The 14,260-nt window shown below is 45.9% G+C and overlaps 1 protein-coding gene across 1 annotated transcript in view; it reads right to left on the bottom strand.

Annotated features, from left to right (window-relative positions):
- The window catches only part of LOC143774775 (uncharacterized), a 75,952-nt gene that overhangs the window by 7,848 nt on the left and 53,844 nt on the right, over positions 1-14,260 (bottom strand). The window contains exons 11-13 of the mRNA XM_077262540.1: positions 4,627-4,674; positions 3,945-4,063; positions 3,704-3,851 (exon numbers count right to left, since the gene is read on the bottom strand). Of these exons, the coding sequence (XP_077118655.1) occupies positions 3,704-3,851; positions 3,945-4,063; positions 4,627-4,674 (315 nt within the window). The remainder of the gene's footprint in view (positions 1-3,703; positions 3,852-3,944; positions 4,064-4,626; positions 4,675-14,260) is intronic.

Genomic DNA, 14,260 nt, shown 5'->3' with positions numbered 1-14,260 from the left:
AGATGCCTCCTGATAGTTTGTGTAGACACTGTCTGATGCCTTAGACTTGGTATGTGGCCTCCAATTTCACTTGGAGTACAGAAAGGATCAACCATGGAACCAGCATTACGAGCCATTTTTCAAAACGACAATCTTAGAATCATAGAATGTTAGAGTTGGAAGGGACATCAAAGGTCATCGTGTCCAACCCCCTGCTCAATGCAGGATTCACTAAACCATCTCAGATAGATGTCTGTCCAGTCTCTGTCTGAAGACTTCCATTGAAGGAGAACTCACCACCAGCCTGTTCCACTCATTGACCAGCCTCACTGTCAAAAAGTTTTTTCTAATATCTAATTTGTATCTTCTCCCTTTCAGTTTCATTCCATTGCTTCTCGTGTTTCCATGTGAAATACCTGGACGCATGTTGCTGGAGCTACTTTGAGCAGCGTGTGTTGCCCAAACACTCTCCCATGGCTGTAGCATCTCCAACTTGTCTCTCATCGAGAACATCTGGAACGTTATTGGTAAGTGATTACACGGGAGCTGCCAGCAGTGGATCTTGATGATTTGCCCAAATGTATTCAGTAGTAGAACCTTCCTCAGACAACCATTAATAACCTCATTGATAGCAGCCGAGGCTGGAAGTGCAGGGATTCCTGCCCTTGGCGCTCATACATGATACTGAATAAATTGAGATGTTTTTTACATTTTGTTTCCATTTTTTTCATCATAATTCCACCACTTTTCCTTTGCTGAGTTGCAATTTCAATGTATATACACAATAAGTAGAATACCGACCAATTCAAGTCTAACCTTTTGAAGAATTTTTTTTGCTGCTCCTCCGTTCTGCATTATGCTAGTTTTTAAATGTGTCTTGTGTATTTTAAGTTGTTTTTTTTATTCCGGATTATCAATTTGTTTAGTAATAAATAAATATTTCTATGGCTTTATAGGATTTGAAATTACATATACAGTGCTGCAGCATGACAAGTCCTGGTTTGGAGATATGTGTCACCTGGGTGGTTAGCCTCAGTGATGTGAAGCCCACAAATTCAGGCTCCAGCACCATTATTGCTGAGGTCCGGGTTTTAGGACCAGCTGGAAGAGTTGGGTGGGACTGGCTGCTCCCATATCTCCAATCAAAGCTTTGGAGCCCATTTAAAAGGAAGCTGAGCTGTCTCAGATGTGGTTTGTGTGTGGAGGGTGAAAGACTTTGTTTATGTGGCTCAGCCAGAGTCTGTGAGTGAAGGACTGACATTTAAACAGGTGGGCCCATGCTCTTTATGGACTGTTTATTTTCTGCTTTGGTTCTGTTGTAGCTTTTGTGTACAGAAGAGGCTGCTTTGTTTTGACTTTATCTGGAAGTCTATGGAGATAATAAACTTCACTGGTTTTGGATCCCATCACATTACTTGCCTGTGTGAATGCTACTGATTACCAAAGAGCTTGACCCCTAATAACCTACATATATATATTTTTTAGTTTTTGGCCTGTGCTATGGTGGGCTTATCCTTAAGAAGATTGAATCTGGTCATAGCTATAAGATAAATGGTAATCAAACCTCTCAATTTCAGCAGGATTGTCAGAAGATCTTATGCCATTTGGGCCTCCCAATCCTACCACCCACCGGCACATACTACGTGATCTCTGCATGCTTGGCCCAGTCCTGTGGAAACTGTGATTGGAAGGATTTAAGAGACACAATACGATTGTAACCAACACATGGACCAAGAACCTACCATGGAGAAGCCCTATATCACAAGAGAAGATACTTAGGCAAACAAAGCCAGGAGTCCAAAATGTTATGAGTATTTTTGCTGGTTGTCCTTCATGTCCTACCCTTATCCCCTCCCTGACAGTGGGACATAATAGTATGTCAGTGCAGTTGTGCCCTCTCCATAAACAGCAGTTGTATACTGTTTTACACAGAGATTGCAGGGCGCCATTGTTTTGCCATCTCAGCCAGGATCCTTCTGTGGGCTCTGATAGCTGCCATGTTAGTCCTCCTATGAAGGCCATGCTTCCCGGACTCTATGGTTTTTGCTACATACTGCTGTGATGTGATTTTGGAGTATATAGAACAAGCAATGAGACAATTGCTGATTCAAGTTCCCTAAAGGGCAAGTTGAAGGTGGGAAAAAAAGGTTTTAAAAATATATACAAAAAAGAAACACACACCTATTCTTCTTTTACAAATAAAGATAAGGAAAATAAACACATGCTGTACTACAGTGTCTCTAAATGTCGAAATATCAAAATGTTAAATTATTTACCCCTTATGATAATTGCTGTAAAGCAAAAAGGACAGAATAGACTTTTTTTTCGGTCACAGCTGACCTCAAAAATGCAATATAAAGTGAATATATATGTCTCTTGGAAGAAGGGGAGTAAAAAACTAAAGTGCAAAAACTAAAGTTGTCCGTGGCAAGAAGGGGATAAAGTATTATTTCGAAATAAGAGATGACACATTCCACAATTGGGGCTACCCTTGACTGCTGTACCCTTCTCGTGGTATGAGCCAATATGATACCGTAATACTACTCCATGTATCCTGTTTTCGGTAATCCACTTCTTCCCCCGGCTTAGATGACAATGTCTTTTGAACCTGGCTTAACAGTGGCTACTTCAAAATTGACCATTTTGGAGCTGGACATACCTGGCCTTCAAAGGACTATCACCTTGGCATTTCTTCCCCACCCATTTTGGGATCATGGATAGTGGGCCAGCTGTCTAATTTTTTCCATTCATTTCCTCCCAGACCCTTTTATAATACTGACAAAACGACTTTTGAGACAGCTCGCTTGAGTTTGGGTCCTTTAAGACATATTCTATCCTTGTCTTATTCCTTGCTGATAGACCCTCCAGACTAGAGACAATGGGAGGATGACTTGGGTCTCTATCGAAAGATCAATGGAGTCAAATTTTCTCTTTGACACATAAAGCGTTGATTTGCTCTCGTTTTCACGTGGTTCGTTAAAACTGCTATTTCGGTGGTATAGAGTCTCAACTCGCCTTTACTTTATTTTTCCTGAAGCCAACTCCATGTGTTAGAGATGTGGAGATGAGGAAGGTGATCTACTATTGTACATGTTTTTGGTCTTGTAGGCTTCTCGCTCCTTTTTGGGAAAAAGTGGAACTGGTGATACCCAGGATCACTGATCTTGCGCCTGACCTGAATCCTGCCCTCGTTCTTCTCAATCACTGTGACATCCCTCTAAAAATATGTAAGCATTCTATACTGAAGCACTTAATCGAGCGTGTTTCCCTTTGTCCTGGAAAAAAAAAATCCATTCCGACAATCTCCCTCTGGTTCGCTGAAGCAAATGAAGTAATGTTGATATAGGAACTCAACATCACATTCAATTATTCCTATGACCGCTTTTATAAAACTTGGCTCTTCAAAAGGAACTTGAAGAACCAAATCTTCTGTCAAGCCTACAATCTGCAGTAACCACCAAAGCACTACATGACCAGCTCTGCCCTCACCTACTGTATCCTCACGCATCCCTTGTAGGTTGTGAGCCCTCATGGGCAGGGTCCTCTCTCCTCCTGGACCAGTCGTGACTTGTATTGTTTAAGATTATTGTCCTTGTTTTTATTATGTATATCCCTCCTCACATGTCATGAATATTGGCTGGAATTAAGATCTCCTCCTGAATACCGGGCCCACATTGAGAAACACTGAATTAATAAGTATGGGATTGCAAGATAAGAGTCTTACCGGATGTGTAGCAAGTATTAAATGCCAAACTTTTATCCCCTGGCATACTCTGAACGCAACGGAGAAGAATATTGCTGCCTTTTGAGTTTCCATCTGTCTGCTGTAATACTATATGACCCATGGTGTACGTCGTATCCGTGTAAAACACCTAGGAACGAAGCAAGAGATGCAGAACTTTGGTATGGAGAGGGTAAGATCGAAAAGCAATCATGGCAAAACATGGGACTGGGTGGTGTCATACCTGGCTGTAAATTGAGTATATCCCCGAATGCTTCACCTGAACACTTTTGCCTTCAGCCTCCAACGATTTACCTTCCTGTAGAGACACTTTCCAAGATATTTCTGTACAGTCCTGGGAGTCTGAGGCAACAGAAGAAGGAAAAAAGGTATTAATGAGAAGGTCCATTTAATGAGAACATTTGACATCACCTCAGAAGATATTTTTTACTGGGAATGTCCATTCAGACAGAAGTCCTCAACCAGTGACTCTCTGGCTGTTGTAATTGAAGTCCCATTTAAGCTGTCATGCTCAAAGTTGAGGTTTTAGAGCACTAGAGAAAATCACTAGTTGGACAACATTTATTGAAGGAAACAAAGTGACTTAACCAATTTCCTTGAAATAAGAACAAGCATAATTAAGTTGCATCTTATTTTGGTAATACGAGAAGATCTCATTAATTGGAGAAGAAGAACGTGGAATAAAGGTATGTAAAGGTTAACGACAGGAGGTCAACCTGTCAGACAAGAAGAATGAAGACCATAGTAAAACATGACTAAAAAGATCTAAATGAGAGACAGAGCATTCTCGAGACTGACATTAGTCTAAGCAAGCCGGCATGATAATAAAGTTTTTACATATAATCTTTCATCTTGCAGTGTGAGGGAAAAACAGCAAATAGTTGAAATTCATAAGATTATCTCACCATTGGAATATATCGACTGTGGTACCAGATGAAGGAGAGAACGATTTCCTGAAAGAAATAGCACAATATAGGGTGACCATGCAGAAGAATATTGTCCCAGTTCTTCGTCAACTCTTAGAATTAGGGTTATTCCCATCTTCTCTAATTGATAGCTGGAGGTCCCAGTTTCTGGTCCCCTAACAAACAATTCGAGATCATGGAGCTCCCATCGATTCGACCACCCCAAGATATCACCAAATCTTGGTGTGAGAACAAAATCCTTGAAGGTTAGATCTGCGGAGTTAGATATGTTCTTTTTTGAGGTCCATGAGTGGGTGGCTCAGATAAGACAAGAACCTATATTTTGACTTTGCCTCCTCTCTGGTTAATCAGGAGCATTTCCTATGATGTCAGCATGCTATAATGGTGCATATGGATAGGTATACAAGCTGACGGATCGTATGGCAGCCATTATCTCTCCTTTCTATTTAGAGATGAGTTTTGGTTAGAACAGAGATTGACCGGAACCTGCTAAAGCTCAAGAAATGTCATCATACTCATCAGCAGTATAGGGTGGTGGGGGCCACAGGGGCACTTGCCCTGGTCAAAAAATTAAATGGGGGTGCAAAATTTTGTTCATCCCATTTCAGTGCTGATTTTCCTTGGAGTGGCACGGGGGCACAACGAGTGACTGCCTGGGGGGCCAATGAACAAAATAGTTAAAGTTTGTCATCTGCTGCTGCATTCTGCATAGGCACCAACCAAAATAACAAAGCTCTCAGTATGGCGGAGTGAGCTTTGTTATCTTGGCCACTACCTATGCAGAGCACAGCAGAGATTGATATCTTGACTGCTGCGCACTACATAGCCAGTAATTGGGCTGACAAAAGGTACTCCCACAGCTCCCCACATCTCATCTTACTTGTAGAGGAGGCAGATACCTGCTGTGACAGGTGTCCCAAAAATAAAAATTGCCACTTAAAAAAAAAAAAAAAACCCACTAACGTTATAATAAACGTTAAGTTTTTACATACTTTCTCTAACATTAGTTTCAGACTAGGGTTAGAGATAGGACTAAGACTAGGTTTAAGACAAGGGTTAGGGTTAATGTTGGCTGTTAGGGATAGTGTTATGGTTAGGGTAGTGTCATATAAAATATTAAGACCCCTAAAGCCACTAGTAAGGGGGCATTCAACCTCCTCTCTCCTCCTCTCTCACATAGATTTCCAGTAAGGAAAAAGAGCTAACATTCTAAACCTCCTTGGTGTAGAATTGTACAATGGATGTAGGAAAGTAGGATATTCCATATAGCTGGGAAATGGCAAATCTAATTAAAATTCCTCTTGAAGCCCCGACTCCCTTGTGGAGTCAGGTAATTAAGACATGATACCTATTGTGCCATCCAGGAAGGACTATTGGTCCTCCAGGATGAAATTACTGTGGTGAAAGAACTTCATCCAGACTTGGTGTTTCTAACAAAAAGTTATTAATATTGGGGTTTGTATAGATCAGATATTGATGGGACATACAGTACAGACCAAAAGTTTGGACACCCCTTCTCATTTAAAGATTTTTCTTTTTCTGTATTTTCATGACTATGAAAATTGTACATTAACACTGAAGGCATCAAAAATATGAATTAACACATGTGGTATTATATACTTAACAGAAAAGTGTAAAACAACTGAAAATATGTCTTATATTCTAGGTTCTTCAAAGTAGCCACCTTTTGCTTTGATGACTGCTTTGCACACTCTTGGCATTTTCTTGATGAGCTTCAAGAGGTAGTCACCGGGAACGGTCTTCCAACAATCTTGAAGGAGTTCCCAGAGATGCTTAGCCTTTGTTGGCCCTTTTACCTTCACTCTGCGGTCCAGCTCACCCCAGACCATCTCGATTGGGTTCAGGTCTGGTGACTGTGGAGGCTAGGTCAGCTGGCGTAGCACCCCATCACTCTCCTTCTTGGTTAAATAGCCCTTACACAGCCTGGAGGTGAGTTTGGGGTCATTGTCCTGTTGAAAAATAAATTATGGTCCAACTAAATGCAAACCGGATGGAATAGCATGCCGCTGCAAGATGCTGTGGTAGCCATGCTGGTTCAGTATGCCTTCAATTTTGAATAAATCCCCAACAGTGTCACCAGCAAAGCACCCCCACACCAACACACCTCCTCCATGCTTCACAGTGGGAACAAGGCATGTAGAGTCCTGCTATTCACCTTTTCTGCGTCGCACAAAGACACGGTGGTTGGAACCAAAGATCTCAAATTTGGACTCATCAGACCAAAGCACAGATTTCCACTGGTCTAATGTCCATTCCTTGTGTTCTTTAGCCCAAACAAGTCTCTTCTGCTTGTTGCCTGTGCATAGCAATGGATTCCTAGCAGCTATTTTACCATGAAGGCCTGCTGCACAAAGTCTCCTCTTAACAGTTGTTGTAGAGATGTATCTGCTGCTAGAACTCTGTGTGGCATTGACCTGGTCTCTAATCTGAGCTGCTGTTAACCTGCGATTTCTGAGGCTGGTGACTCGGATAAACTTATCCTCAGAAGCAGAGGTGACTCTTGGTCTTCCTTTCCTGGGGTGGTCCTCATGTGAGCCAGTTTCTTTGTAGCGCTTGATGGTTTTTGCCACTGCACTTGGGGACACTTTCAAAGTTTTCCCAATTTTTGGGACCGACTGACCTTCATTTCTTAAAGTAATGATGGCCACTCGTTTTTCTTTACTTAGCTGCTTTTTTCTTGCCATAATACAAATTCTAACAGTCTATTCAGTAGGACTATCAGCTGTGTATCCACCAGACTTCTGCACAATACAACTGATGGTCCCAACCCCATTTATAAGGCAAGAAATCCCACTTATTAAACCTGACAAGGCACACCTGTGAAGTGAAAACCATTCCCGGTGACTACCTCTTGAAGCTCATCAAGAGAATGCCAAGAGTGTGCAAAGCAGTCAACAAAGCAAAAGGTGGCTACTTTGAAGAACCTAGAATATAAGACGTTTTCAGTTGTTTCACACTTTTTTGTTAAGTATATAATTCCACATGTGATAATTCATAGTTTTGATGCCTTCAGCGTGAATGTACAATTATCATAGTCATGAAAATACAGGAAAATCTTTAAATGAGAAGGTGTGTCCAAACTTTTGGTCTGTACTGTACATTTTCAACTTCAGGACTAATTAGGGAAGAATATGCATATGTTTCCATAACTGTGACACCTGTCTATGAGCACTGAATCAATAGCGGCCAGATCGCTGACACCAGCCATGTAAATAAATATGGCGGCGATCTCGGACTTCTGCAATTGTCAGGAGATATTGTTAATGTTGGGAATTTCATAAAATCCTGAAGGGCTGAGAACATACTATAACCCAGCCCACATGAGGTCATCAAAAGGGGTGTGGGTTTAAGTCAGGTGCTGATAAAGGGTCAAGGTGAATTATGATCTGTCTTCATGTAGAGAGATATGCAGCGCCCCAGAGTCCTGGTCGTTGCAGTACTGTGGCTCCGCCACTAAGGGGAGCTATGGTACGTCTGATGGCACTGAAGGAGTTCATCTGACCAGGTATCACAGACACCAATACATTTCACAGTCGGGCCTCCAGGGGGAGCTAAGGGTTCTATTCATTAGGCCACTCCTCACATACTGGTAAAACTGGGGGTCAGGCAGGAAGTTAGAACAGAAAGCTGACTGGGTTGGAACCAGGCAACACCTTGTGGCAGAGGGTGTTGTGGGGGAAGATTCGGTAGGGCCCCTGTCGGGGGTGGGATCCTGACAGAGGTCTGGCAACTTGAGAGAACGTCACGGGACCGTGCCTGCTCAGCATAGCAGCGGTGCCCAAGGAAGGATTAGAAGCGAGATAGATTGTGCTGAGTGAGAAATGAGATCAAAGCAACAAGGAGAATACCAGTAGGAGTCGTGCTGTGAGACCGAGGCAACATCCTACTGAGGCGCACAACCGGCGGCCGGAACGCCGAGGAAGTATTCATACATCTAGCTTCAAGCAATACTTCAAACCAACGGCAGGACAGTCAGTCATAGGCGGGCTGTCTCACCTAAATCACCTACGAAGACATAGGGGGCAACTTGTGGAGAAGGGCGACTCTAGGGTCCCGGAAGAGCTCCGAGCCTACCCGTCATACGGGTGCCGTCCTAACCGTAACATCAGGGAGAGACGGAAGATTAGCAGGACATCATCTAATCGAGTTGTGAGGGAACTTAAGAAACAGACACAACAGTTGTGGGGACTCTCCGTAAGCACAGCAGGGAAGGACCACAACACATAGCGCTAGCAGGAAGGCACAGATTTCCACCTGCAAGGAGAACTCTGGAAGTGCCATTGGACCGGCCGGACTTGCGCAGCCTGGTGAACCGTATTCCGGACTGAGGACCCAGAGATCTTCAGTAAAGAGGTAAAGAGACTGCAACCTGGTGTCCTCGTTATTTACTGCACCGCACCACCACCACCACTACCATCATCCATCATATCTATCACTGTACGCCCCTCGGCAGGGTCACGGACCGGGCCTAGCCACCGTGACAACCCCAGAGCAGAGACTCAGAGGCCCGGTACCGGGTACCCCTCGGCCCTGCGGCAGTGGGGGCGCTACAATTTGGCGTCACGAACAGGATCTACTTAAGCCTGAAGAATCAGGTCATGTGTGCCTTGGAACTGTGATTTATTATATTTGGACTGTGATTTATTGCAAAGACTGTGCCGCGCCACTTGCCGCCAAAATCCGCCATTACAGCGCTGAGGAGAGCGCAGGAGAAGAAGAAGGGCGTGGAGTGGGCGTAGACGAGCTGGAGAGCGCGAAAGACAATGGCCGCCCAGTCTAAATATTGTTGCATCTTAAGGGCGGGCCCGTCAAAAGGGGAGATCCGCCTCCTGATCTTCTATGGCGGGCGGAGACCGAAGAAACGAGACTATGACCCAGAGGAGGTGGGACTGGAGACTAGAGAAGGCCTGCAGAAAAGGATGGCCCCGCATCGACCCCCGTCACCGGAGGATTACTCTGATATGCCCCCGCTGGAGGATCTGGATCCGTGGGAGCTGTCGATGGGGCATCCTTTGCGCGGTCCCCAGCCCGTGTGCCTCCCCCAGGAGAAAGGAGTGACGCTGGAGGGGTTACCCCAGGTAGGTGTACTGAGTGCCGCGACCCCCAGGGGGACCGCTTCACCTCTGCACCAGGCCCGGCCGCTGCTGTGGCCACCGGTGCCCCAGCATTCCCGCCGCTGGATCCCAAGGAACCGAGGGGACCAGACTTGGGGCCCTTCCCTTGGGGAGAGTACAGGAATCATCTGGTTGCAGAGTTCCAGCGGGAAGTGGAGCGGGAGGCGCGTGGTGAGCTGCTGGAGGGCTCCCTGCCGAAGTGGGGCGTCGTCATTGTTTATCTGCCCCAGACAGGAAAGGGCTTCGTGCAGGAGATCGGGACGGCCCTGAGAGTCCGCATCACCCGGGATGAAGTGGAGCCCTGCCTGTGTGGAGACGGCGCCAAGTCCTTCCTGAAGTCGGGGGATGTGGTCACATACCGCCGGCACCTAAAGAGGAGCAGCTGGTGGGCCCGGGATATGCAGCGCTGCACCGCCGTTCTGGCGGTATCCCGAACCGAGGGGGAGGAGCTCGCCGCTGCTGCCGCCGCCGCTGCTGCCAGCATCATCCATCGACCCACACAGACCCTCATTGCAGCGCACGACCTGATCGTGCAGAAGACTCAAACCCACGGGGTACACCTGGCCGCGGGAGTGGACTTGGAGTTCAGCCTATCCGGGCCGCAGAAGGCCACCTGCCAGGTAAAGCCTCGGTGGGGGCTGCCAGAAACCGAGTAGTGAATAAGTTTGAATGAATGTAAATAGTTACTGTTCTACTGTTTTGCTGCTAAACCTGTTTAGGGTTAACTCTTAAAGGGATCCCTTTGTTGACCCGGAATCTCTATTGCTTTTTGGTGATTCCTATTTTCTTCTTCGTTATCAAGAACTGCCGCAATCATGAACAGTGCATGATACAAACTGCTTGTAAATAGTTTGCACCTTCTTAAAGGTGCTCCCTACTGGTTTTACTTAAAGGACTCTTTGTGAATATACCGCACCGGAGCCTTTGCTGAGTATGGACTGGTAGCTTGAGAAGATGTGCTACCTCATAAAGACTTGGTCCCCTCTTAAAGGGGATGTTCACTTGTTGCACTTAAAGAATGGTATTGCTTCCAGACTGATAGATAGCAATAATGTCTTGACAAAAAAGAAAGTGATGATGATGCTTACATGTAAAAGTTATGTGTATTCAACTAGTTGATTGTAAGAAATGTTTGATAATGTTGATAGAAGAATGAGGACAGAAAAGTGAACCCGTACGAGGTTAGTCAGCGAGTCCTCTTTGGAGCCATATGGGGATGGCTCAGTGATTTCAAACCGAAAGTAAATGTTATGTTCTATACTGTGTATAGTAATTGAAAAGGCAGTAGGCCCGGGCTGAAAGGGGCGGTCCTGTAAAGAAAGGAGAGGCAGTAGGCCTGGAGCAGTTAGGACAGGCGGTCCTGCAGATTTAACGAAGGAGAATGAAAGAGAAAGAGTTCAGAATAATTCTTTAGTGGGTTTAGTCTGTACGCCCTTGAAGAAGAAGTCAGTTTCATAATGTTTTATAAGTAACGTCTTTAGTGGATAGGAAGTGTACGTCCTTAAGGACAATGTTAACTTATTATTCAAAAGTTTGCACTAAGTAGAATACCCGGTTGGGTAACAGGAGTTATTTATAGCCTGTAATTTATAATGTTTAACCATGTTTGTAACGTTCAAGTGTCCTCACCTCCCATAAAGGGAAGCTCTGTTCAAGCTTACTTATTGTTATTGCATTTTCAAAATTGTATGTCTTTTTGCTAACCTGTATTGTTGTTTTCTTCCCAGTCCAGGAGTACTGGATTTAACCGGGGGGGAGTGCAGCGCCCCAGAGTCCTGGTCGTTGCAGTACTGTGGCTCCGCCACTAAGGGGAGCTATGGTACGTCTGATGGCACTGAAGGAGTTCATCTGACCAGGTATCACAGACACCAATACATTTCACAGTCGGGCCTCCAGGGGGAGCTAAGGGTTCTATTCATTAGGCCACTCCTCACATACTGGTAAAACTGGGGGTCAGGCAGGAAGTTAGAACAGAAAGCTGACTGGGTCGGAACCAGGCAACACCTTGTGGCAGAGGGTGTTGTGGGGGAAGATTCGGTAGGGCCCCTGTCGGGGGTGGGATCCTGACAGAGGTCTGGCAACTTGAGAGAACGTCACGGGACCGTGCCTGCTCAGCATAGCGGCGGTGCCCAAGGAAGGATTAGAAGCGAGATAGATTGTGCTGAGTGAGAAACGAGATCAAAGCAACAAGGAGAATACCAGTAGGAGTCGTGCTGTGAGACCGAGGCAACATCCTACTGAGGCGCACAACCGGCGGCCGGAACGCCGAGGAAGTATTCATACATCTAGCTTCAAGCAATACTTCAAACCAACGGCAGGACAGTCAGTCACAGGCGGGCTGTCTCACCTAAATCACCTACGAAGACATAGGGGGCAACTTGTGGAGAGGGGCGACTCTAGGGTCCCGGAAGAGCTCCGAGCCTACCCGTCATACGGGTGCCGTCCTAACCGTAACATCAGGGAGGGACGGAAGATTAGCAGGACATCATCTAATCGAGTTGTGAGGGAACTTAAGAAACAGACACAACAGTTGTGGGGACTCTCCGTAAGCACAGCAGGGAAGGACCACAACACATAGCGCTAGCAGGAAGGCACAGATTTCCACCTGCAAGGAGAACTCTGGAGGTGCCATTGGACCGGCCGGACTTGCGCAGCCTGGTGAACCGTATTCCGGACTGAGGACCCAGAGATCTTCAGTAAAGAGGTAAAGAGACTGCAACCTGGTGTCCTCGTTATTTACTGCACCGCACCACCACCACCACTACCATCATCCATCATATCTATCACTGTACGCCCCTCGGCAGGGTCACGGACCGGGTCTAGCCACCGTGACAACCCCAGAGCAGAGACTCAGAGGCCCGGTACCGGGTACCCCTCGGCCCTGCGGCAGTGGGGGTGCTACAGATACATATCAGTTTATGCATGATCTGCATGCACCAGAAGTTTTTCAATCCAAGTGCTCTCTTTAGCTAATCCAAATCGTCTATATAATCAGTGTAAGTTTCTTTGTTAACCCTATTTATTTTATGTAATTGTATATGCTGTATTATTTTGTCCCCTTTGTCAATTATTTTGTTTATTTTTTTATAAAAAAAATACACTGCCTGTTGTTTTGGATTAAATATAAAACTTAATAGTTCTGTTCCTTTTATTCTGTAAACCGCACTGTGAGGCTGTGAGGGGGATCATATGCAAGGGACGATATGTATCCCCCAGAATGCGGACAGAGTCTTATTAAACCCGTTGGAGTGCCTTGTGTTCACAGCAGGACACCTGTGAGTCACAAGGCAAAATAAAAGTAAGTGTGGACCTGGTCAAGCTATTTGGCTAAGGCAATGTTTTGGAAATCCCAATAAGGGCTTTTATTTTTGGAGAGAACTACAGGATGGTAGTGGGATGGTTCACTCTTACCAGCCAAGTGGCCCATGGCCACAGATTCCATTTAAAAACTTTGCTTTGAACTTTCCTGTGGACCTTGCCTATGTGATGCACTGCACCAACCTTGCTGCACTTCATATGGTGGAGAATGCGGGCAGTGTGAACTGAGGCATACCCAAGGCCCGCTACATGTCGGTTATTAAGCCTGCAACGTTACAGCTCAAGTCTGATAACAAGATGGAGGAAATACTAAAGCAGTTGGCCCTCACCCAGCAACGGCAGCAGGAGCAGCAGCAGACAAACAATCTGTTGAAGCAGCAGTACAAAGTCTGGTCAGCGCTGAGAAAGATGAGCCCTGAGGACAATGTGGAAGCCTTCCTCACCGTGTTCAAACGTACTGCAGAGCGAGAGAGTTTCCGTTTTCCCAGTGGGCTGAAGTGGTGGCCCCCTTCCTGATGGTAGAGATGCCTGGAAGGCCTACTTTGACCTCAGTCGAGATGAAGCCCTGGACTAGTTGAGAGGTGAGATCTTTGACAGACTGGGGGTTAACACATATATGTGGCCCCAACGGATATTCCAGTGGTCATTTGAGGAGTCTCATCTTGCCACGTCTCAGGCATATGACTTGTTACAACTGGTAAAAAAATGGCTTCAGCCTGAGACCTTAACCCCTTACCAAATGGTGGAGAGAGTGGTGGTCGACCGGCTAGTACGAACTCTGGCAGCCGCTATAAAGCAATGGGTAGGCCAAGAGGATCCCGGCAGCCTAGACCAGGTGGTCAGCCTGATTGAGTGATATGTGGCCACTCAGGACTTTATATGGGACTCCGCTCCACTACAGTTATCACGTCGGGACTCGGCAGCCCAGGAGCCTGGGAAAGGTCCATGACCCTTTGCTGGGGCCAATCGGGACTGAGCCTGCACTGATGGGGTAACCTGGAGTGAGAGTGACAAGAGCTGGTTCCCCTAAATCCGCCACAAGGTCCAGTTGTGCCGCAGCTATTAAGTGTTGGTGGTGCCAAGGGCCAGGACATGTCTGCCAACATCCCCCTGACAGCTGAATCCATAGACTTCGGGTATACTCGCCGTATGTCGATGTA

This window comes from Ranitomeya variabilis, chromosome 5 (assembly GCF_051348905.1).
Source record: "Ranitomeya variabilis isolate aRanVar5 chromosome 5, aRanVar5.hap1, whole genome shotgun sequence".
NCBI lineage: Eukaryota > Metazoa > Chordata > Amphibia > Anura > Dendrobatidae > Ranitomeya > Ranitomeya variabilis.
This window is presented reverse-complemented; position numbering and strand designations above follow the sequence as displayed.